The sequence below is a fragment of the Sturnira hondurensis genome, unplaced genomic scaffold, assembly GCF_014824575.4.
Source record: "Sturnira hondurensis isolate 20B ecotype Veracruz unplaced genomic scaffold, ASM1482457v3 Scaffold0016663, whole genome shotgun sequence".
In the NCBI taxonomy this organism is placed as follows: Eukaryota; Metazoa; Chordata; class Mammalia; order Chiroptera; family Phyllostomidae; genus Sturnira; species Sturnira hondurensis.
Genome location: NW_028089294.1, coordinates 10587092 through 10611149, shown reverse-complemented (window position 1 = coordinate 10611149; position 24058 = coordinate 10587092). Strand labels below are relative to the sequence as shown.

Sequence of the window (24058 nt, the reverse complement as noted above, 5' to 3'; positions counted from 1 at the left end):
CAGAACTCAGATCAATACTTTGTATCAGAAGGAGGAAATATTCAACCAGAACAGAATGAAGAAACAAGAAACAGGAGTTCAAAAAATCAGGCGGCTTAGGAACCTCCGGGACAACTTTAAATGTTCCAACATCCAAATCATAGGGGTACCAGAAGGAGCAGAGGAAGAGCAAGAAATGGACAATTTATTTGAAGAAATAATGAAGGAGAACTTCCACAATCTGGCAAAGGCAATCGACTGCCGGGAAGACCAGAAGGCCCATAGGGTCCCCAAAAAGTTGGACCCAAGGAAGCACATACCAAGGCACATCATAATTACGTTACCCAAGATTAAGGATCAGGAGAGAATCTCACAAGCAGCAAGAGAAGAGGAGACAGTTATCTCCAAAGGAGTTCCCATAAGGCTGTCAGCTGATTTCTGAAAAGAAACTTTGCAGGCAAGAGGAGGCTGAAAAGAAGTATTCAAAGTCACGAAAGGCAAGGACTTACATCCAAAATGACTCTATCCAGCAAAGCTATCCTTTAGAATGAAAGGGAAGATAAAATACTTCCCAGATGCAGTCAAGTTAAAGGAGTTCACTTATTATATGAAATGTTAAAGGGATTTATCTAAGAAAAAGATTATCAAAAATCCAAGCAGTAAATGACAATGCATTCACAACTATCAAAAACTGAACTTCAAAACAAAAACAAACTAAGGAAACAACCAGAACAGGAACAGAATCACAGAAATGGAGATCACGTGGAGGGTTATCAGCAGGGAGGGGACGGGGAGGTTAAGAATAATATGGGAAATGGTGAAGCCAAAGAACTTACACGTAAGACCCATGGACATGAACTAAAGTAAAGGAATGCTGGTGGGAGGGGGTGCAGGGTGGAGGGAAATAAAGGGGAGAAAAAGTTTGGGACAACTGTAATAGTATAATCAAGAAAACATATTAAAGAAAAGAAAAAACCCTAGAATTAAACAGTAAAAGGATACATAACAGACTGTCCATCCTAAGTTTTGTATGTGTGAGTAATCAGGATATTTTGGGCTGTTGCGGTGAATGAGTGAGTTCAGACATGCATACCTACTTCAATCAGTGACCTGAACCCTCGGAACACGTTAATGTACACAAATGTGCAAGTGTAGCGCTGAATAACACAATGCTCATTCCTAGTGATTTAGAATCGTATTAGTGAAGAACGAGGCAAGAAAAAGCACGAAAAACAGTTTTAATGTTTTATGATGAATATTCTTCTATTTATGAATATAAACCTAAATAAAAGGCTTTCTCTGTTAAAAACACCACTCAATAAATTACCGTCCAAATTATTTAAGAGGGCAATGATTATATATACACATTCAAAATATATTTTCAAAGGATTAGGTAAAGTATCTAAAAAAGACAGAATGGGCACGACCTATAAAAACACCCAAGTATAATAATATAAGTGAATGGGCAGTGGGAAAAGTTAAGTACACACAGAAACGAGTTCGAATGCTTCCCACGAGCAGGGATTTATTTAACTCTGCCTGCACAGCTGGACCCTGGGGCTCGGGTCTTGGATCTGGGGCAAGAAACAAAACGGCAGCGGCATATCCTTAACAATTTTCAGTGTTGACATCCTGTTCCGGTTCCTGGTAGAGGGAGGAAACAGAGCACGAACAAAAGGCGCTGTGTGTCTCAGTCTGTCTGCATTAAGAAACGGTATTTCAGATCGAAAACTTCCTCCTAAAAACTTTGTTTCTCCTGTTTCTCCAAGGACTTCCCACATACCCTATGCCAGTAAAATCGCAATTTACTACAAGTTAAGGTTAAGAATGTGTGTAAGATCAACGGACATGCTCTATTTTAACAATGTAACGACTATTATTTTAATGGGACAAAACTAGTAGTTTGAAATACACTATTTCTGGAGAATGGTGTGTGCCTCACAGAGAAAGTAACACATAACTCTTGTACGGTTTCATTATGTGAAAAATTTCTAGTTTAAGACAGAAAATGAAGATACGAATTTTAGAATCATCATGGAGAGATGTATCATTTACTTTCTTATGTGCTCATATTTGAACAGCGATCTGTTAACCATAAAAATAAGTAAAAGTTATTTGTCAAAAGAATCAAACAGTCATTAGGAATACTGCAGAGCTGGAGGCTATAGAACAAATTAAAACAAGTGCTAAGGTAAATGTGATATTTTAAGATACGAAACCTTGAAATTTTCTTAAGAAACTCCTATACACACCAAAATTTGTAACAGCATAAAAAACCAAAGCTTAAAACTTTGAAGAACTTCAAGTCTTTAATAATTTTTTAAATTTAATTATTTTTCAGGTTAGTAATTTTTTTAAAAGATCTTACTAACTTACTTTTAGAGACAGGGAAAGGGAGGGAGGGAAATGAACATGGATGTGTGAGAGAAACATCGACCAGTTGCCTCTCACACTCACCCAATCTGAGACCTGGCCTGCAACCCAGGCCTGTGCCGCAACTGGGAATCAAAGTGAGGGCCTTTAGCTTTGTAGACTGATGCCCAATCTGCTAATCCACACCAGTCGGGGCAACACCTTTCATGATTTGATGAAAGTATTTCAAATTGCCTTCATGTTGGAACATTTTAGAATGGTAAATGCTAGCCAAAAAATCTAACGAACATATAAAATTAACAAAATGATCAAGGGAGGCTTTCATAAATGGTTTCAGCTACCAAAATAATGTGCTCATCTTAACAGCAAATGCCGGCATTTTTAATGCTATGACAGGATGATTCTTCCCTTAAAAAAAAAGCCCTATTTAGTAGGAAAGTACCTTTTCTCCTTTTACAAACATATATTTCAAAGCCATTCATTTTTTAAAAAAATGCCCCCCATTCTTTGGAAGAATGGAGAGCATAAAAAAACAAAATCCTTGAAAGATGGGCCATAATTTACCTTTGCCAAATACATTGTGTAGCAACAGCTACACCCAGTGGCCACACATGAGTAGTGAAATTTTCTAGCTATAACATAGTAAAAAGGTAAATTTGGAAACAGTTCTTTTTTCAGTTCATTCAGGTTCTAGAGTAAAAGTGATCTTTCATTACAAATTATGTTTTAAGGGAACACTCAAGAACCTTGCGGGTGTGTGTGTGTGTGTAGGGGACACAGGACTTAGCTGACAACCTTGAAGCAAGTATCCAAAATAATTCCATTTGAAAAGTAGCTAAAACAAAACTCAAACCAGAGAGAGCGTACAGATTATTTTATTGCTCACCGTTCACACAAAGCACACCTGCAGCCATTTTCTTTCACAGCTTGACAATGTAAGTGTACAAAAACCCAGCAAGAAGTATCATGTCAATTTCAGTAAAGAATGTAAAACATCAACTCAGCCAGGCTTTTGTTTTCTGCAGCAATAATAAAGGGCCTCCTGCACTAAGCAAAAATCTGTCCTCTTTCTCTGTAGTGCATTTCTTCTGTTACAAAAAGTGTCTCGCTCAAAGCAAACTAACTTGTATTTGCTGAGCCAGTGGTATTAACTCGTGCATAAAACAAATTTAAGTTTGCTGTTTTTTTCCTAGCAGATTTCAAGTAAAAGTAAGGTTGAAGGAGGAACTTGTTTTGAATGAATGCAGGTCAGTTTGAATTGCTATACTCAACTAAATGCCTACATATATATATACTAAATTCACAACTTAGTTTGCTTTTATTATCTTGATGGATGTTGGCCATGTTTAAGGTTTTCAGAGTTTAGCTTGTGGTATAATATTCCATCAAAAGGATAAGGCTACCGAATGTGCTATCTGCAGAAGAGCTCACTTAATAGGAACTGACCTGGAAGTTCTATCATGAAGCAAATGTGGCAGAACCTCTCCAAATAAAGAGCCAACCAGGGCAGAAACTGTGCTTGAAAAATAGACATCAGAATAGTGTAAGGAAAACACATATAAATGGGTTGTTAATATGAGGAAGACTGCCTAGTTGTAAAGTTAAAAAAATCTAGGAGAATCCTCATTTTCAAAATTGTATATTGAAAACATGAAAACTACTTATTCAAGTAATTTCTTCAAAAAAGTATGTGTGTTCTGACTGTGCAATTAGTCTACTGGTCAATTAAAGGCAATTTTAATTACCTTTAAAAAATTCTTCATACAAAGGAGAGATGTTGTATGTTTCTCAAATAAACAGCATTATGTAAATCCACTTAAAAAAAACCAACAGAATTGAATGAAGACCTACAAATGCTTGTGCCAGGCAGGAAGCGGCTTGCCACCTGTGGTCTCACATTCAAAATCCACACTGGACTCCGGGTTCTGAAACAGAGTTTCTATTACTTGAGCTCTAGCAAAATGTAAGGTTCCGCAGCCTCAACTAGTATAATGTCTTCCCTGTCCGAACCCGGAGTGGTTATACTGGTAACCCCCCTGCTGGAAGTGCTGTTCAAACTGCCCCCCCTGGTGGTAGTTCTGGCCGCCCCTCCCTCCCCAGCCTCCTCCCTGGCCTCCGCGTCCGCCTCGGCCTCCTCGACCCCCTCTCCCCCCGCGACCACTGCCTCGATCACCGTGGTGCCCACCATCCTGGTACCTATTGTCCTGCTGGTATCCACCGCCCTGGTAGCCACTTCCTGTGTAAGTGGATGTTTGGAAGCCACTGTAACCACTGCCCTGATAGCCACCACTGTGGCCACCGTGATAGCCGCCTGGCTGGAAGCCCGAATCTCGGTAACCACCATCTTGGTAGCCACCTCCTCCTCCACTGCCTCCATCTGTCCAGCCTCCTTGATGCTTATTTCCTCTTCCGCCCCCTCGGCCGCCGTGGTCATAGCCACCACGTCCACCTCTCCCTCCTCCTGGTTCATGACCTCCTCGTCCTGCGTATGAGGAATGTTCATAACCACCTCTCCCTCCTCCCCGGCCCCCTGCTTGCTGCTGGGGGCCGTCTTGCCTCTTCTGCCAGGGCGGCATCTCTGGGGGTGGAGGCTCAATTTCATTGGGTCTGCCGCCCCTGTCGGGCACCCTGCCCATCAGTACCTACGGGATAAGAAAGACATTTTAAGCTACTTTATTTTGTAAATACAAAGAAATATAATTGAAAAAAAACTAAAGGTACTCTGATCACCTTATTGATGGCGCAGGCAGTTTTTTCTCTTATAGAGCCACTGCTGGTCCTTAAAATCTTTGACAAGTCTTGTCTTGCAGCCAAGAGATGGGCAACAGAAATAGTACTTTTAGGAGATAAGACTGAACGTTTCGGCTGGTAAACTTTCGCTAATTTCTCTGTCTGACTCTGTTGAAAGAAGGTGTTCAAAGACAGTCAATTTTCAAAATGACATAGGAACATTTATATTAAATAAGTTAAAAGATTTCCAAAATGTCTGATAATATTTACTAGGCTCTAGATGGGAGGGAAAAAGTTATATACTCACCACTGCTCCTACATAGTCAAGAATTGTATTATAGTACAGCAAGAAATGACTGTGTTTTCTGAACGCAAAAGGGAAAAGGATCCCAGTGGGGGGTGGGGGGCCACCCTGGACTGCGGGGCTCCTAAAAAAGGTAAAAAGGTCACCCACTGCCTCAGATCACTTGCTTTTTCATTTTCTTTTCTTTGCCTACTATGAGATCAAGAATGTGAGCCATGACTAATTACACTAATTAGGTTGTTAATATGAAAACCTGGTACATTTCTTTTAAGTGATCCCCCATTTAATACTTTCTTCTATTATATTTAAAAATAAGAACAAAGGGCCTACCTTAACTATTTAGAAGTTAATGATTTAGGTTGTTACCTCTAATGAGAAAGACAAATCACTGGGGAATTAGAAAACACGGGCAAGTCATTCAAATCTATTTCAAACACAAGACCACAAAAGATAGAGAAACGAAAAATATATAGGTCACACAAGAGAATATAAGTTCAAACAAATATAAAGCAATTATTCCAGATGGAAATCAATATATGCAAATTAGAGTAACCTAAATTTTGGGAAACAGCAACAATCAGCTATCTACTCAATTTTGGAAGTAACAGTTATCACAACACACTGCAATCAGCACAAGAACAAAAATGTTTGTTAAGTCTTTTGGTTACATGCAGGTACTCAAACATTGATGGTCAATGTTCAGATTACATTACATGATAAAACTGAACGTAAAATGGCATGTTTGCTATGATTTCAGATATCCATAAAGAAAGACAGACAACACGAAATATGAAAACAGCTATTGTGGTTAAGACAATGGGATGATCTGTGACTTTTTATTATTTTTTTAATTTCTTTAATAATGAAAGGAATAAAAATATTGTCATCCCATAGTTCGGGGAATGTTTCCTGAATATGTCTTATATTTATTTTTCTTAGAGTCACTACTGTATGTAAATAAGTGCTTAATGTTTGTTGATCGAAAACAAACACCTTTGAGAAAATGGTTTCATATATGTTTCAAATAAAACTGATTTAAAATGAAATTTCAAACTGAGATATTAAGTGCATAAATTTCATATGTAATATAAAAGGTCACTCTGTGCATATGAAAGCAATTTCTATAAATTAATTTAAAACAAAGTTTCAAAGTGTGACATCAATACATAAATTCCATTACGTGATAAAACAGGTTTGTGCACGTTTAATATACATTCCTTCCTTATCCTCAAAATATTTATGTTTCATACAATGACTGTTATTATAGTCAAAGGCACCTTAAACACCATCTAGATCAAACAGGACACTTTAAAGACGACAGAAGCGAGGGGGTGAGTGCGGCATGGAGCCGGGGCGCCAGCTGTAGAGCGCACTGCGGGCATGCCAACACCTAACTGCACTGCTCACATCTTTGTGTTTTCTAGCGGGAAGTTGTAAGTCATTGTTTTTGAATTATCTCTGCTAAGCTAAGGGTGAAATAATTGTTTTTATTGAAGATAAATTTAAGAAAGGACTTGCTTGTGCTAAATAGCAATAACAGAAGAGGATAATTTACTCCTGCTACTACTGACTAGCTGTGAGATATGAAAAGTTGCCCATTTGTCTAGGTCTCTATTGTTTTTAGGTGCAAAATGAGGGGCCTTAAGACTGATGTCTAAGACCCTTTTCCAACACTAAAATGTTGTAATCCAATAAATATCTACCCCAACAACGTAGTAGTCAAATAGCACTTTGCTGAGGTTTAAAGATTTGTGTGAAAGTAACATAGCAGCAAGATTATTGGAGAGCTAGATAAAAACGTTTTCTGAGCCAATTCACTAAAATTCAGAGAAAAATCTACTTTCAAAAATAAATGCACTATTAAGGGAACCTCTCACACTAGCATCTGGACCAACCTCCACATAAATTCGAGATTTGGTTCCATTTCAGGTCCTAAGAAAATCAAATTAATAAAATGTGCCCATTAGGCCCCACTTACTGATCATATAACACATATTTAATAAATACCTGTTGAATGACCAAGACCTTCACCTGTCTTATTTAGGCTGATATAAGTCTTATCAGATTCTCCAATTCTTTATAAATAGACCACAGTATTTGGTCTTCCTAAATACAATCAAATTAAATTGTTAATTTGCAGTATAGTAAAATAATTAACAATTTTATTATTTTAGTAACTTTCAAATACACTCTCCATCTCTCTCACAAATGGGTACTTCCAGTAGGGTCTCTAACATAACATATAGTTTTGTTGAACAACATTAAAAAAATTGAAAAACAAATGTTTTCAATGCTGCTGAACAGCTAAAAGAATTGCTGCTTAGCAAACTCATTATGTATTTCACTTACAGTCTCCACTATATCTAAACTGTGCTAAAACTGCTTCAGGATCGAGTCTGTAAATACTCTGCCCTTTTAAATTATTTAATGCGTACCTTAGCACGGTCAGACCAACCGAAAGACTGGACAGTGACATCCAAACGTTTTATTAGCAGCTTTCTCCGAACTTCATATTCATTGGCTATGGCTTGGTTAATTGCTTCTATGTTTTCCTGAAACAAATTTTTTTTTAAAGTTAGACTTTACATCTGCCTGACCTCTGTTCCAAAGGGGCAGACAGTGTGTCTGTTTCTTTCATAAATAAATCCCAGCACTTAGCACAAAATAAACTGTTATTTAATAAACATAATAATAAAGTTGTAACAACAAATTAAGGAAATAATATGCAAAATAGTGTCTCAAAACATAATACAATTATGTCAAGTACAAAAGTCTCATTTAGCTTTTCTGTAATTCACTGTGGGAAGCTCAGCCCAATGAAGTCTTGGCTTGAAGAGAACCCATTTGGCAGTTAGAAACATGCATCATACTGAACTGCTGTTTAATCAGCTGTGTGAAATACCCACAAATTACGGGGTAAGTGTTTCTAACCTTATGCAAACAAAACTATGTTGCATGAATCTTAAGGTTCACAGAAATGGTTCTAAAGATGTCCACCAAGCACCAACTGTGTTGATATAAACGTAAGACAGAAGGATGGAGTTCCTTACACATTTACTTCAGATGATTCTACTCACCCAGTGGGCCGGTCCCATTGACTTCTTCAATAAAGGCTTTCCCACATGATTAGGTGGAACTTTTGCTAATGTTTCCTTTAACTGACACAAAAACATAAATGAATGAATAAACAAATCTAAAAGTAACACATATCCTCCTCATCTTCCCAAGTCCCATCATATCTTGCCATCAAAAGAAGATTCCTGACAGAGGCAAAGGTGGAGGATGTTTTGAGATGTACAGACCCACACAATAAAGACACTCACTTGCCCACGCCTCACGTGCCTATGGAAGCATGATTCCTTCACTGCGCCTACAACGGTGCCTGACAACGGCAGGCACTTAATGGGCATTTGCTGAATGGATGAATGAACACACAGAAAAATAGGGACGATGGATATACCGCTGCTCCCCTGTAGAGTTCAGCCAGTTTATGCATCATGGTGTCCATCTGCCCCACAATGTAAACGTACCAATTCTTAGAGTCCACCAGATATGCACAGAGAATAACTCTGCTATAACAAATACCATTCTCATCTATTCATTAATTTTTATTTAAATTGCTTGTACCTATCGAGTGATTACAAAACTTTCTTCATTATTGATAATGTGTGGCACAAATTATTTTCACATACTAGATTATGTTAGCAGTCAAGAAATCTAGTTCGCCAATTCAAACTTGTAAGACACGAAATGACTGGATTAAAATCCAAGAACATTAACATCATTTTCTGTCCAGTCAATGGGGAGAAGGGTGGTAACATTTAATGACAAAGACTTTAAAACTTAATTGCACTAAATTTCAATGGTAAAATAATTTTTAAAGGACTTAATTATTTTTACATTATATCTAGCTTATTTCGGTTTGTAAATCAAAGTGTAAAGTTTCCTTTTTGAAAAAGAAACAGGCTAACATGTTAAAAAACACTAAAATACTAATTTCTCTTTAAGGCATCTAGGATTTAAAACCCAAAATTCATTTAGTAACAGTAACTTCATAATATGCACATTAGGTTCCCATTAAGAGAAATTAACTTGCTTCATTTCAAACAAATGTAGGACTATGCCTTTAATACACTACAATCTGGTACTAAAGGTCTTACTTTTTTTTCAATCCCGCTGAAGAATTGGAACATAGTTATATTGGCTGGAGGTTTGGACATTCCTAGAGCAATACATATGCCTTTCAACTCTTGAAAGACCTCACTACCGCCTCCTTCTTGAGCTTTTTTGGGAGGAGTATTCACACAGAGCATTCTGGCAGCTTCTAGTTCTGAGATGAGGTATGCTGAAGTAAACAAAATAAGATTTCAAAATGAGACACAGCTACAGTTCACAGTCATAAGTCTGGAGTCACAACTCTATAGACCTGGTGATTCGTAAGTTTTAAAGCTGCAAGAACAGCAGAAACAAGAAAGGAAAGCCATTTCACCTCAAATGATGTAACATATAAACTGGTTCTATAATTCTGTAATTCAGGTATTTAACCAATATATATATATGTTTAAAGGCTGATATAAAAATAAGCGATTCTTCTTTGAAACCAAAAGATCAAGGCCGATCACATCTAAAAATCTGGATTCTCATGTTCCATTATTAAGGAACCTACAGAACAGGGGTTGGCATCTGTTGACCAATTTACAAAAGGTAGCAGGTAGCAAATTTTGGGTGACAGTTCAAAAGGTTGGTTATCTATCTATCTATCTATCCATCCATCCATCCATCCATCCATCCATCCATCCATCCTTCTTACCACTGACACGCACCAGTGACACAACTATCTGTCCCTCTTACCTTTCAATACTCAGGAAGTCTGTTTAGAACTGGTGTGAAACAACACTTTTCAGCAGCCAAAGTTTAACGTACAGGAGAAGGGGGAAGGCACTAGACTCCCGGAAGTTCCTTTCTTATGTCTTCAGTAGCCTAATGTCACCCTCTGGCTGTTCACAAACCACCTCTTCCATCTGTATTCTTCTCAGTACTCCCTTCCCCCTACTTCCTTCATTCTTGTCCCCTCCCGTGAAAGAACAAAACTTCCAAATAATTTCTTGGCAGAGTCCTTTTGTGTCGGTATCATCTCCCATGTGCTGATTTCCTCGGGTATAATGAGGGATGCAATCTGCTTCAGGTAATTAAGGTGAAGATATAAATATTCAATCTTATTTCTTTCACCTTCCCAAGGACATTTACACTTTTATAAAAGGTGATTTGTAATCATTTGGACCTCAGGAGTTTAGGTATGTGACAAAGGGAGCACCTTCTGATAATATTAGAATCATATTAGAAATATTAAAATAATATTAGATAGTTTTGAAAGGCAGCTACGCCCACCACTATACCACCAACACCAACATTTTGGAAAAAAGACATTTTCTGGGCTCTTAAGTTCACAATTACAAAAGGACGATCAGCTGAAATACCGAAGGTGTGGTGCTATTAGCACAGGGGTCATCGTTTTGGCAGAGCATCTCTGAAAAGCTGCCAACGCCGGTTCTAGAACAGTAAATACAGTTGAGTTTCTGGGAAGGTCATTCTATATGGGTTTGATAAAACCTCAGTGTGTTCCACACAGACAACTGTATGAGTTCAAAGATCAAACCGGTAAAACCCCAGTGTCACGAAATAATCGCTGTTTTTATAATCAAGGTCTTGCTGGAACGCTGCCACATTCACCTGTTGCCATGCAGTCCGTGGCTGCTTATGAAGGACCACAGTGGAAGCAGGGGTTGTGATGGAGATCTTGCAGCTCGTGAGGCCGAAAATATTTGTTATCTGGCCCTTTAAGAGTCTGCCAACCCTTGTTCTACAAAATCACATATGATATGCTTTAATAACCTTTTTCTCTAATCTTAGGACAACTTAGCTCAGGTATTCACAGAAATTACTTCACCAACACATTTACCGTCAGAAAGCATTAACTGTAGCTGAGGTGGCCATAGTACTAGGAAAGACACAGACTGGCCATAAACACAGAAACAGAAAAGATCGCCTCTACTGACGACCTAGTGAGGAATAAAGAATAAAGGCATAAAAAGAGGAACAGTTCTTCATCTGGTAGAAACTTAGATGTCTGCCTTATTTTTACCTAAGGAAACATTCTGACAATGAGAAAGGCCAATGAACAGCCAAAACAGTTCTCAACCTGATAATAGAGTTTTTCAGCCATTCATTTGAAGACTTTTCTATTTTACTAACAATTCTACTGAGGCTGGTTCATTCCCCCCTCACCCCCTCAAACCATGATGTCTTAAAAGATTCAAATTGGTGAGGTAAGGGTGCTGGAAGAAGTAAAATTATAACATCAAGACTGACAATACTTGAAGGATGAAAAATATTCATACAGAGTGAGAAGAGGATGAACACATGTACATAAACATTAGTGTGAAAGAGAGGACACAAGCTAAGGGGAATATTTTAGAAAAGGAGAAAGAGCAAAAAGCAAAGATCAAGAGTAGGGAAATGAGTAGTGTGCATGCGTGAAGAACTCAGAGCAGAGTAACCTTTTATTGACTTAGTCATTTAAGTTGAGGAGCAAATATTAATAGCTGGATATTCTTGAAGAGCTTTTGAGGTAAGAGCACATTAAAATAAAATAATCTATTAATACTGCCTGAGTCCAAAATAATCTTGTTCTGTGCCGCCTGCTTAAGAAAGAGGAAAAAGTTAAAGGTATTTTATAAATATTTACATTCAAAGTGGTTTTATGAGTATCAGTGCGAAAATGGCGAAACTCTAGGCTTTTTGGAAGAATTAGCTATTCAGGGTTATTGATAACCTTTCCACACAGCTGTTGTCTTCCTATGTAAGATAACACATTCTAAGTGCCAAATATCAGGTATTGGTAGAGGTAAACAGTGCCACCACGGAAGAACCACTGAGTACACTGTGGCTGAGCCAGCTGCAGAGATTACGCAATGTGAAGGCCACTGAACGCACGCACAAGAACCATGTGCAGTGACGTCGGCATCTAAAGCGGCGTCTACTCTCACGGGCACACCGCCCAGGAACCGTCGTCTCACAAAGGGGAAACCCACACAGCGGCTCTGGGACAACGAGTGCCGAAGTATAATGGCCATGAGCCCATTTTTTTTTTAAATTAAGCCTTCACAATTAGGAGTTGTAGTATTTTCTAGAAACCGTAGCAAGGTTATAAAAACAAGTATTTTTAAAGTCCTGAGTTATGTTTGTCATAATAAGAACGATACTATTCAGTTAACCAAAGCTTAACCAAAGGTGTCTCAGAATGCAACAAAGAGTCTGAGTTAGGACGAGTGATTGAGTTTATTGGAGAGTTTATTTAAGGCAACAAAATTTGTAAGTCTACCTACTGGTTTTCAGGGTGAAAAGAGAAATAGTAGTTAGTACAGAAAAACATAGAAGGAAAGAACTTTTTATAATAAATTATTTCCCACAATGATCAGTAAGTATAGGAACATATTGCAGAAAATTTTATATTTACAAACAAAACCAACACCCCCAAACAATTGCCCAACCAGAAAGGAACATCAAGCAGGCAAAATACTTTCATTAAAACCAGTCTATATGAAACTGTGCGCCCAGTCTAGAATGCTGACGTTTAATGACGGCACATCTGAACAACACACCAGCACCGCCTCTGGTCACCTCAGTGAAGCACAACAGCCGGGCAACACCAGCGGCAGGATGAAGAGGAGCAATTATAAAACACTGCTTCCGGTGCACAGACCTACCAACAGCCTCTAAGCTGGAAACTTAATCAAGTTTTCTTTCAAATAAGTAGTATTCTGAATTAAATCCATCATGAAACAAAACGGTAACAACTAGTTTAGTACTCATGGAAAACACAAATAAAAAATAGCTATATTCTAGTAGCCATGAACTTACTGAGCAAAAGGAGGCAGTTCTTCTGAACGAGAAGGCGCTTGGTCACATCCCCAGATGTCAGTGAAAGATATGGACAGTTCATCTCCCCTAGTAGCCCACTCACCTCAAGCTGGAATTCTTCAGCTTCATTCGGGCCTTTTAAGAATTAAAATAATCTTATTAATAAAAATGTTGTTCCCATTCACACATATATGTGTGTGTACACACATACACACAAATCGAAATATTTAATAAGATTTTTCTAACACAAGTTCCTTTTTCTAACTCATCCTTTCTCACCCCAGTGACAATTTTCTTTCTTTAATACTTTCATTAGGTTATTCCTTTGAGAATCTTTAATAGCTTTCTGATTTCTACCTCACCTAATGTTTCCGTCTTCAAAGATTCTTCCTGGCCTCTCTCCTTTGCCCTTTCCAGCAGATTATTGTTTGTGGTGGTTATCTACTCCTTCCACGAATATTCCCTCTATCTGTGCCAGGGAAACATCCCCGCTGACCTAGGCCAGGCTAATTTCCACTTCTGCACCTTCACTTAAGCAGTTCCCTGTAATGCATATGCTCGCTGCCCTCTCCTCCTTCTCCATCAACTCCCACCTATCCACCCACGTCCAGGGGTCCAGCTCCTGGATGAAACCACCCCAAGTACCACCACACTAACTGATTTCCTCCCCCACGAACCAGAGCGAAGCATTTTATTACTACTAATATCCAGCTGTTTCATTTGTGCCAAAATTTCTAGTTTCCAATACCCAGACAGAATTTGAAGGCAGTGAACATGACTTGGAGTTCCGTATTCCCATCCTGTGTAAAGAACAAAGTTTACTAGGTGAACCAAGGAAAAACGATGGTCTTTCTTCTTCACTATTTTGATGGTTAGCTATTCAATATCACAGAGAGGCAAGAGGTAGCTAAGAAACTGAGTCACTTGACCCGAGTCCTTCTTCTCAGTAAAACGGGCAGACTGAACTGCCAATGTTCTGAAGCTGTCCTGTGAGCTCCCGAGTTCCACAGAACTCCTTCGGAGGCAGCTGGGAGGATGAGGAGAGAGCTCCCTCTCAACTTCAACTAGGACAGCTACACTTCTACCTGTGGTGCGTGTTGGCTTTTATAAAAACGTTTTCGTAGGAACAAAGGGGTTCCAGGTTATAAACAGTTAGCATCTAGCACAAGTACTGGCTCAGGTCTTACAGTCTCTGAAATGCTGGGTTAAGGGGCAATGTCAAGAGCACTGGTTCCCAAAGGTGACCGCTGCAGGGGAATCCTGACTTTATCACTCACTGGTTTTGTGACCTCAGGCAAATGCATTTAACCTCATTGTGCTTCCTAGTGTAATGCATGAGAGTAATAAAACCTGCCTCATAGGATTGTCCTGAGGGTTAAAAAAGTTAACCTATGTAAAGCACTTAGAACATAACAAGTGCCTAGTAAATGTAAGCTGCTGCTATCGTTGTACTATATTCTCCTTAAAAATCAGAATTGGATGCAACTAATATGTACATATTAAATATACTAAACATGCAAGAGTGAGCTCTTCACAATAGGATTCTGTGGAAAAGAAAATGGGATTATGTATATAGTTCTCCATGAGGGTGGGTTAATGGGTGGGCATTTTCTTTGTCTCCTATTACAGGGTTACCTATGGAAGGAGGGAAACAGATGGTAGAATGTCAGGCTCCAGGCCTGTCTCTTTTGTAGAACCAACAAACTAATGCTAAAACAGTAACAAAATCAGTAAATATAAAACAGCTCTCAGCCCTGGCTGGCGTAGCTCAGTGGATTGAGCGCGGGCCTGCGAACCAGACGATCACAGTTCGATTCCCAGTCAGGGCACATGCCTGGGTTGCAGGCCAGTTCCTTGCAGGCTAACTCCCAGCAGGGGACACACAAAAGGCAACCATACATTGATGTTTCTCTCCCTCTCTCCTTCCCCTCTAAAAGGTAAATAAATAAATAAATCTTTTAAAAAAAAATAAATAAAACAGCTCTCAAGGCCATAAATCTGAGGATACTGGATCTAGTTGTGGTATATCTAGTGATACCTTCTCATGCAGAAAATTTAATAGTGTTCTCTGTCTTCCTACATAGTACAATGCATTTACTTTACATGCTATACTTGCTTCTGGAATCTGGTAGTCCAAAAAGAAAAACATCCCAATTTCCAGTGCTGGCTACCAATTTAAGATATCACAAGACATGTTTTACAAAGAATGGAAAGTTCATGTATGAGGTCTCTCCAGAAAGAGTCTAGCCATTGTTAATAAAACGAGAACAGTTTGTGCAACATCAATGTGACCTTGCAGCCAAGGAGAGTGGACTGGAATGCATGTGCGTATACAATGACAATTTTACTGTACTCATCAGTGGGGGTGTGAGACACCTTTGAGTGAACATGTGTACTGTGTGGCTCTCATGTTCAAAATGACTGAGCAAGTAAAGCCACAAATCTGCATCAAATTTTGCATTAAGCTTAAACTATTTGGAATGATTCAGAAGGCTGCAGCTATGGGCAACTGGTGATTGGCAGCTTCATCATGACATGCCACTCATGCATCACGTCTCATGCAGAGTTTTTGGCAAAACATCAAATCACCCAGTTGACTTGGCCCCCCTACAGCCCAGATCTGGTGCCATGTAACTTCTGGCTTTTCCTAAAACTAAAATCACCTTCGAATGGGAAGAGGTTTCAGACTGTCGATGAGATTCAGAAAAATACAACAGGGCAGTTGATGGTGACTGGGAAAACTGTGTGAGGTACCAAGGTGCCTATTTTGAAGGGGACTAAGGCGTCATTGTCCTATGCACAATGTTTCTTGTATTTTCTTCAAAAAAACATCTCTTTTTCATATTACATGGCTGGATACTTTCTAGACAGACCTCATATACTACTATTTGTCCCCATTTTTCTGAATCTCAGTAAGAGGGTTTTCCCAACTTTCACAAATTTTTAATAGTCGCATGACCATATTTTGGTTTTTCAACTTCAGAATCACCTCTCTAAAAACAATGGAGGCAAAGTATTTGGCTGCTTTACAATTTTTTTTATATTTACAAAGAACTTGAAATTTTAGCTTTAGTACTGATAATGTTCAACTGACAATACCTCAATTTTATTTTTATATTTTGCACATACAACTGAATGTTTACTTACTGTTAGTTGCTTGCACATTTTCCTCCAGTTTACAAAGCGCTCTTAACTCAGACACCAGCCAAGCGCAGAGTTTGGTAAACTCAGGGGAACTGGCTCCAGCAGCGACTGCCTGAGACAGAGCGCCATCTTCTAACAATGAACCCTTGTAACTGGAAAGTTAAAAAAAATCACACTTCAGAAGAATATAAAATCACACCTGATATATTACAGACACTATATATTTTTGCATTACTTGTAATTAAATAATAGCTTAATAAAAATAAGTTATGATGATCAATTTCTAAACTTGCAAGTATAAATAAAAATTAGAACTATACTAAGCTGAGGTCAAAATATAGATGACTATTTAACAGAATCATATATAATACAACTTCTATACACTTATGAAATCACTTAGTGTACAAAGATTTATTGTCTTACTTTAACTGAGTTGAGGATTAAAACCAGATTAGCCCTGGCTGGTATGGCTCAGTGATTGTGAACCAAAGGGTTGCAGGTTGGATTCCCAGTCAGGGCACATATCTGGACTGCAGGCCAGGCGTCCCAGTAGGGGGCACATGAGAGGCAACCACACATTGGTGTTTCTCTCCCTCCCTCCCCCTCTTAAAATAAATATATTAAATCTTTTTAAAAAAGGATTAATAAATGATAGTTAATTATACTATAGTTTACTATTTCGGAAATAAAACTCAGGTTATCTTTTCTAGACATTTTTCCAGAAATCAACCATGTTAGGTTTAAATAACTTTCTTTAAAAGCAAAAACTTTCCAATTAATCATTTATTCCCTTTCTCTGTATTTAATGGCAGTTAAGGCTAGCAATACCTAGTAGTACTAGGGGAATGTCAAGTTTAATTTAATAATTGATGTTTGAGTGAACTGGTACAACTGTACCCTAATCCTTCATAAGTGATTCAAATGTAATTCTAAAAAAACTACTAAATGTTCAAACATTCATAAAAGGCAGGAGTAATAATAAACTCCAATCTAGAATATAGTTAGAATGAAAGATTTTGTCATTCTCAAAGTGACTTTAAAATATATACTTTTTTTAAAGATTTTATTTATTTATTTACTTTTAGAGGGTAAGGAGAGAGGGAGAGTAATATCAACATATGGTTGCCTTTCATGCATCCCCTGCTGGGAACTGGCCTGCAGGGAACCAGCCTGCAACCCAGGCATGTGCCCTGACTGGGAATCGAACCGAGATCCTCTGGTTTGCAGGCTTGTGCTTAATCCACTGAGCTACACCAGCCAGGGCTCTAAAATATATATTCTTCAGATTATTTTATCTTCTTTTACCTCTTCTGTGTCCCCTGCTGGGAACTGGCCTACAACTCAGGCATGTGCCCTTACTGGGAATCGAACTGCCATCCTCTGGTTTGCAGGCCCATGCTTAATCCACTGAGCTACACCAGCCAGGGATATTTTATCTTCTTTTAAATAAAATACTATAAAAACCCTGTTATTAAAATTAGTATATTAAATATGCTTAATATAATTTGATGTTTAATGGTATAGAGATTTTAGAGGAATGACAATACTTGATCCTTTTAAAATACAATTACATGTATATACATTTAATGGAATGGAAACAGTGTTACACAAAAAATGAGATTATATGTACTCTGGAATCTAGATTTAAAACCACGTATTAGATACTGGAATAAAGAGATGAGGCCTAGAAACTTCTCCTCGTGTTACACATTCAGATTTTGTTATTTTATTATTATACAAGTAGTTACCGAATTCCTACCATGTGCCAAATTAGAGATAAACGTCATTTAATTCTAATATTTCTCAGTGAATCCTTCAAAACTATATAACACTCAATTAAGGCTAAATTTTAATGGTTGAATACCACTAAAATCAGTCATTATGGTTAAAATTAATGCAAAGTTTTCAGAAAACCCCATGGTCTACATTACAACCATCTCAATTATTTGATTACAATTATTACTGTAACAATTACTTTTATGAAGAAAAATACAGTTAAAAGACAGTAAAAGAACAATAAAGGGAAGGAACCAACATCCATCACCAATTCTCGGTGACCTCTATCCATGCAGAATGACTACTGTACATTTAAAGAAGGTCTACTTTGTCCTCTCATCCTGTGGCTCTTTCTACTCTAATCCTGAGTGTCACTTCTAAGCTTCAAGAGTTCGCTTCCTTTTGCAGTAAAGGGATCCTCCACATACCTCCTTCCAGCATATTCTTACAATGCGAACTTCTCTTCCACTTCACTTTGTACCCAGTACCCATAAGTGCTCAGCCCCACGTGCCACAGAACAAGTATTCCTCAAAAATGTTTACTGAATGAATGGCTTCATGTGTGAGCAAGCGATTTCCTCTGAGATGTCTACCAAGAGTCCATTTTCCTGAACAACTTTTACTTATACTCTATTTTTTTTTAAAAAGCCCCCTAAAGTCTGGAATATTCACAGCCAGTTAAAAGAAAAAGAAAAGAGCAAGGGTAATTCACATTGACAAACGTGATAGGCACTGCCACTGCATTTCCTAAAAACTCCTAGCAGGACAGCGAGGTACTTAAGTGGGCAGACTCTGGGAATCCTCACAGTGACCTTTCTTGAAGGAAGGTTTCCTTCAAATGATTCCATGTTATTCAAAAGGAAGATTTTGAGAAAGGATCTGTTTCTTTATAAACACAGTTAGCTAAATCTGTAAAAAAAATGTGACACTGCACCTACAAGCAAATACTTAAGCATACCATTTGTTTCTGGAACCACTTTTAGCACAAGAAATTCTAAGTTTTCAAGTTTTAATACAGCACACTGCTCTGGGTATCCCGGTTGGATAAGAAACCTTCTTTCCAACGTGTATATATCATGAATCACGATTACTTAACTGTCAGGGCGGGAGACAAAACACACAACAAACATACATGAATTTGGTGGGTGAAGACGACCCTACGGGTAAGTAAGGGCTAATATTGGCTCAAAGGGGTGTCAGAGTCAAGAGAAACTGCCAGTGCTTCCCATGGAGGTAGTGACAGGCTCGGTACACAAGACAGCTAGCTAGCGGAACGAATGCAGCGCACAGACATGTGGCTTTGGGAAGCCGGGGTGCGTGCTGAGATGACTGGGCAAAGGCGTTTTTTTTGCGAGAAGTGGGGTGGGGCAGGAGTAGGGGCTAAAGACAGGAGAAGAAAGTTTGGACGACAAGTAGGAAATCGGTGAATCAACTCTGGCAACCTCTAGAGTGAGGGGGTAGGGCAGGAGGATGGGGAGCAACGAGAGAAGCTCAGAGAGGGGGTTGGCGAGAACCAGTGCCCAGACAATGACACGCATGACTGACAAACACTGCGGGTAACTCGGCTTCAAGGGGCACGGGGCAGGCCTAGGGGCGTCCCATTTGGAGAGCCCCGACCGGGCAGGGCACACAGTGGACGTGGCATTACGGTCCCGGAGCCTTAGGGAGGCGACAGCCAGAAGCCAGGGGGTGCGGCGTGGAGAGGCAGCTGTCTCCAACTGGGACTCGCGAGGTGTTCCCGGGGGACTGGCAGTGTGAGAACTGGGAGACGCGAGCCCTGGTACTCTTACCCTAGATCTTCCAAAGACTCCAAGATGTCAGTCTCCATGAGGTCGCACTCCATGCTAGTGGTATTCAAATTTCCGAGTCGTCTGGGTCCCCTCTTCGCCGGCAACGCGTACACTAGCGCATGCGCTGCCTCCCCGGAACTTCCAAATCGACGTCTGGCGCCTCAGCCGCCGCATTGCGCATGTCCCGAGCGTGCGCACGAAACTTGGTCCCGCCTAACGCCCCACCCATGCGGGCTGGGGGGATTGCCGGGCGCCACAGTTTTGCACATGCGTATTACTGAATAGTGAAGCCAGCCTTCTAAAGAAGGGCTGAAGGACTGGCTGCGTGGCAGCTGGGTGTGGGGACCCCGAAAGGGTGGGGGCGCGTTCCAGTCTCACTTACTTCGTTTTACGCAATTGCGAATCGTGGGGCAAGGAAAGCCAGGGAGGAGTTGTGGGGGGCGGGAGTCTCTGATTTAGGTGGGTGTTGCTTGTGAAACGGTCTCTGGATTCCAGGGAGTGGTGGGAGTGGTTGTTAGCACCGTGCTAGCGGGTGTTAGCCTTAGCTCTGGGTCCCGGAGAAAGGGAAAATTCGTAAGCTCCGGAGGGGTAGACGGGACAAGTGCCGATAATTGCGTATTGATTTCCTTGTGGCGGCAGTAGGTGTATTTCAAGATTAGGGAGTAGTCAACTTTCTTTTGCCGTGGGCGTGTTGAGAAAGTTGTTGCAGTCCCTCTTTTGCATTCTCTGACTTTTTAAGCCCTTTTCCAGACCAAGAATCTTATTTTAAAGGGTAGGGCAGAGGGGGGACTTCACTCCTTGTGAAAAGGGAAACGAATACATTTAAATTCTAGCATTTTAGACAGTGAATAAACTCTTTTGCTGTAATGCAATTGCTTTTGACATTATTTGGCTGGGTGTAACATTCAGTTCACAATTGGTTATGATTTCTTGACAGTTATTGGTTGGGTATGAGCTTAGAAATTACTGAAAAATGAAAGCATTGTTTTCAAAGTGCTGGCATAGTTAGACAATTATATTTAATCATGAACTGGTATAGTGTTGCAATATGTAGGCATTTAATTAAAAAGTTTTATCATTGGTACCAGTAGATTTTGTTTTGTAGTTCTCAAACATATTTGTGTCTGATGGGTTATTGCCTCCTGTACCTTATTTTGAGTTCCTTAATTTGCATCATCTGGAATTGGGAGAAGAAGTTAACATTTATCATGCAGCTAGTGTGTGTTTGGCATGGTATTGCTCCCTTGGTGATATTTTATGCAGTCGATATAAAGCTGTGTACTACTCTCATTGTACAGGTGAGGACACTAGAGCTCAGGGGCTTAATGATCTGTTAAAATGGTAACACCAGTAAGGACTTGATTTTGAGATGTGTCTGAATCCGTGTTCCTTCCTGTTTGACTATTCAAGTAAGAATTTATAAGCAGGATGTGAAAGGATGGAAAGATCAAGCTAGTTGAGTTTGTTTAAACTTGAATGTGTGGCAATGATTACCTTATAATAAAAATGGAATAATCATTTGCTCTTATAGGGTTGTTGAAGGTGCTAAGTAAAAAGTAATGCAAAATCAGTTTCCGTATAGGTTGTAACACAGGGTTAGTCAGTGAAAAAGAGATGGAGCCTCTAAATTTATTGTTCTAATGCAAATTGTTAAGACTAAATGGAGGGTAACCAGCACAAAGGGCTTTTAAAAATACAAGGTCAGTCCAGAAGCTGTCCAGGCATATAATATGAAAAATAGAGCCATTTATCGAAGAAGATACAAGAACATTGTACCTAGGACAATGATACCTCAGTTCCCTTCAAAGTAGACACCTTGGTACCTCACACAGTTCTCCCAAATCACCATCAGCTATCTGGTCATATTTTCCTGAATCTCATTGATGGTCTGAAATTCCATCCCTTTCAAAGGTGATTTTAGCTTTAGAAAAAGCCAGAAGTCACAGGGCACCAAATCTGAATGGGGGTGGGGAGTCACTTGGGTGATTTGATGTTTTGCCAAAAAATTCTTCATGAGATGTGACGCATGGGTGGATATGTTGTTGTGTTCAAGCTGTCAATCACCAGTTGCCCAAAGATGCGGTCTTCTAGATCATCCAAATAGTTAATGTAAAATTGGATGCAGATTTGTTGGTCTACTCACTATTAACAATGGCTGGACTTTTCCCAGACAGACCTCATGTATTATTTAAAATAATTCTACAGGACGGTGGCCATGGAAGTCGGAATCCTCTAAGGAGTGTGTAACAACTCACCTGCCGAATCAACTAGCCCTGAAAATGGATGGTGCTGGAGCGTCAGGCCCATACCCGGCCGTCGCAATGAAACTCGAGCACCAACTTACATCATACACCAAAATAAATTCAAGGTGGATAAAAGACTTAAATATAAGCCATGACACCATTAAAGTCCTAGAGGAGAACATTGGCAGGAAAATCTCAGATATTTCACGCAGCAACATTTTTACTGATATGTCCCCTAGAGCAAGGACTATAAAGGAAAGAATAAACAAATGGGATCTCATCAAAATAAAAAGCTTCTGCGCAGCTAAAGAAAACAGCATTAAAATAAAAAGACAACCAACTGTATGGGAAAACATATTTGCCAATGATACCTCAGACAAAGGTTTAATCTCCAAAATATACAAAGAACTCACACGACTTCACTCTAAGAAGACAACTAACCCAATTAAAAAATGGGGAAAGGACTTGAACAGACACTTCTGCAAGGAGGACATACAGAGGATCCAGAGACACATGAAAAGATGCTCAATATCACTAGCTATCAGAGAGATGCAAATTAAAACTACAATGAGATACCACTTTACACCGGTGAGAATGGCTATCATAAACAAAGCAATAAACAACAAATGTTGGAGAGGGTGTGGGGAAAAGGGGACTCTGGTCCACTGTTGGTGGGATTGCAGACTGGTACAACCATTATGGAAAACAGTATGGAATTTTCTCAGAAAACTAAAATTGGACTTGCCTTTTGACCCAGCAATTCCACTGCTGGGATTGTATCCTAAGAACCCTAAAACACCAATCCCAAAGAACCTATGCACCCCAATGTTCATAGCAGCACAATTTACAATAGCCAAGAGTTGGAAGCAACCTAGGTGCCCGTCAGTAAATGAATGGATCAAAAAACTATGGTACATATACACAATGGAATTTTATGCTGCAGAAAGAAAGAAGGAGCTCCTACCTTTTGCAACAACATGGATGGAACTGGAAAGCATTATGCTGAGTGAAATAAGCCAGGTGTTGAAGGACAAATACCATATGATCTCACCTCTAACAGGAAGCTAAACAACAAAGCAAACAAGCAAGCAAAATATAACCAAAGACACTGAAATAGAGAACAGACTGACAGTGACCAGAGGGGAGAGGGGAGGGAATTTCAGGGGAAATAAGGGAGTGATTTAGAGGAACCTATATAAAGGATACATGGACAACAACTGAGAAGGGTGGAAATGGGAGGGAGGGGGGAGGATGGGGGGTGGGACGGGATGGGAGTAATAGACAGAAAACTGTACTTGAAAAATAATTAAATAAAAAATTGAAAAAAATAAAATAAAAAAAATAAAATTGTGGTCCCTGGTAAAAAAAAAAAAATTCTATAATGGATTTTACTGCAATAAAAACAATGCTTTTAAAAGGAAATATTGTCATCAATTCTATGAGATCTACGAAAAATCTTTCGTGCTTTATTTTGCAATTGTTTATGTTGTAACTTGGATGTCTAAAGACCTCATTCAAGCTGAAATTTAATAAAATAAAAAGAACCCTGATTCAGGAGCTAGTGAATCCTGTTTTCCAACTCAGGTCATGATAAGAATTCTCTAACAGTTGTCTAAAGTCCATCATGTATTTTTTAAAAAGATTTATTTATTTATTTTTTAAAAGGGGAAGAGAGGGAGAGAAACGTGTTGTTGCTTCTTGTGCACCCCCTACTGGGGACCTGGCCTACAAGAAAGGCATGTGCCCTGACTGAAAATTGGATCCTTGACCCTTTCTTTTGCAGGCCTGCACTCAATTGC

At 39.3% G+C, this 24058-nt stretch overlaps 1 protein-coding gene and 1 long non-coding RNA gene across 3 annotated transcripts; one reads left to right on the top strand and one right to left on the bottom strand.

Annotated features, from left to right (window-relative positions):
- Positions 1–958: 958 nt before the first annotated feature.
- Positions 959–22337, top strand: LOC119001279 (uncharacterized). The gene is made up of 3 exons (XR_005069534.1): positions 959–969; positions 17417–17422; positions 22222–22337. It is a non-coding gene; the product is annotated as an uncharacterized LOC119001279 (long non-coding RNA).
- Positions 3210–20169, bottom strand: FAM98A (family with sequence similarity 98 member A). Of its 2 annotated transcripts, none has more exons than XM_037066580.1 (8): positions 20017–20169; positions 16454–16602; positions 13307–13441; positions 9547–9731; positions 8464–8544; positions 7822–7938; positions 5083–5250; positions 3210–4994 (listed from the first exon to the last, which is right to left on the bottom strand). In XM_037066580.1, exons 1-8 carry the CDS (start codon positions 20067–20069, stop codon positions 4332–4334), a joined length of 1551 nt encoding a protein of 516 aa, XP_036922475.1. In that variant the 5' UTR covers positions 20070–20169; the 3' UTR covers positions 3210–4331. The 2 variants fall into 2 exon arrangements, with proteins under 2 accessions (XP_036922475.1, XP_036922476.1); XM_037066581.1 differs by lacking the exon at positions 20017–20169 and adding an exon at positions 19185–19293.
- Positions 22338–24058: the final 1721 nt, after the last annotated feature.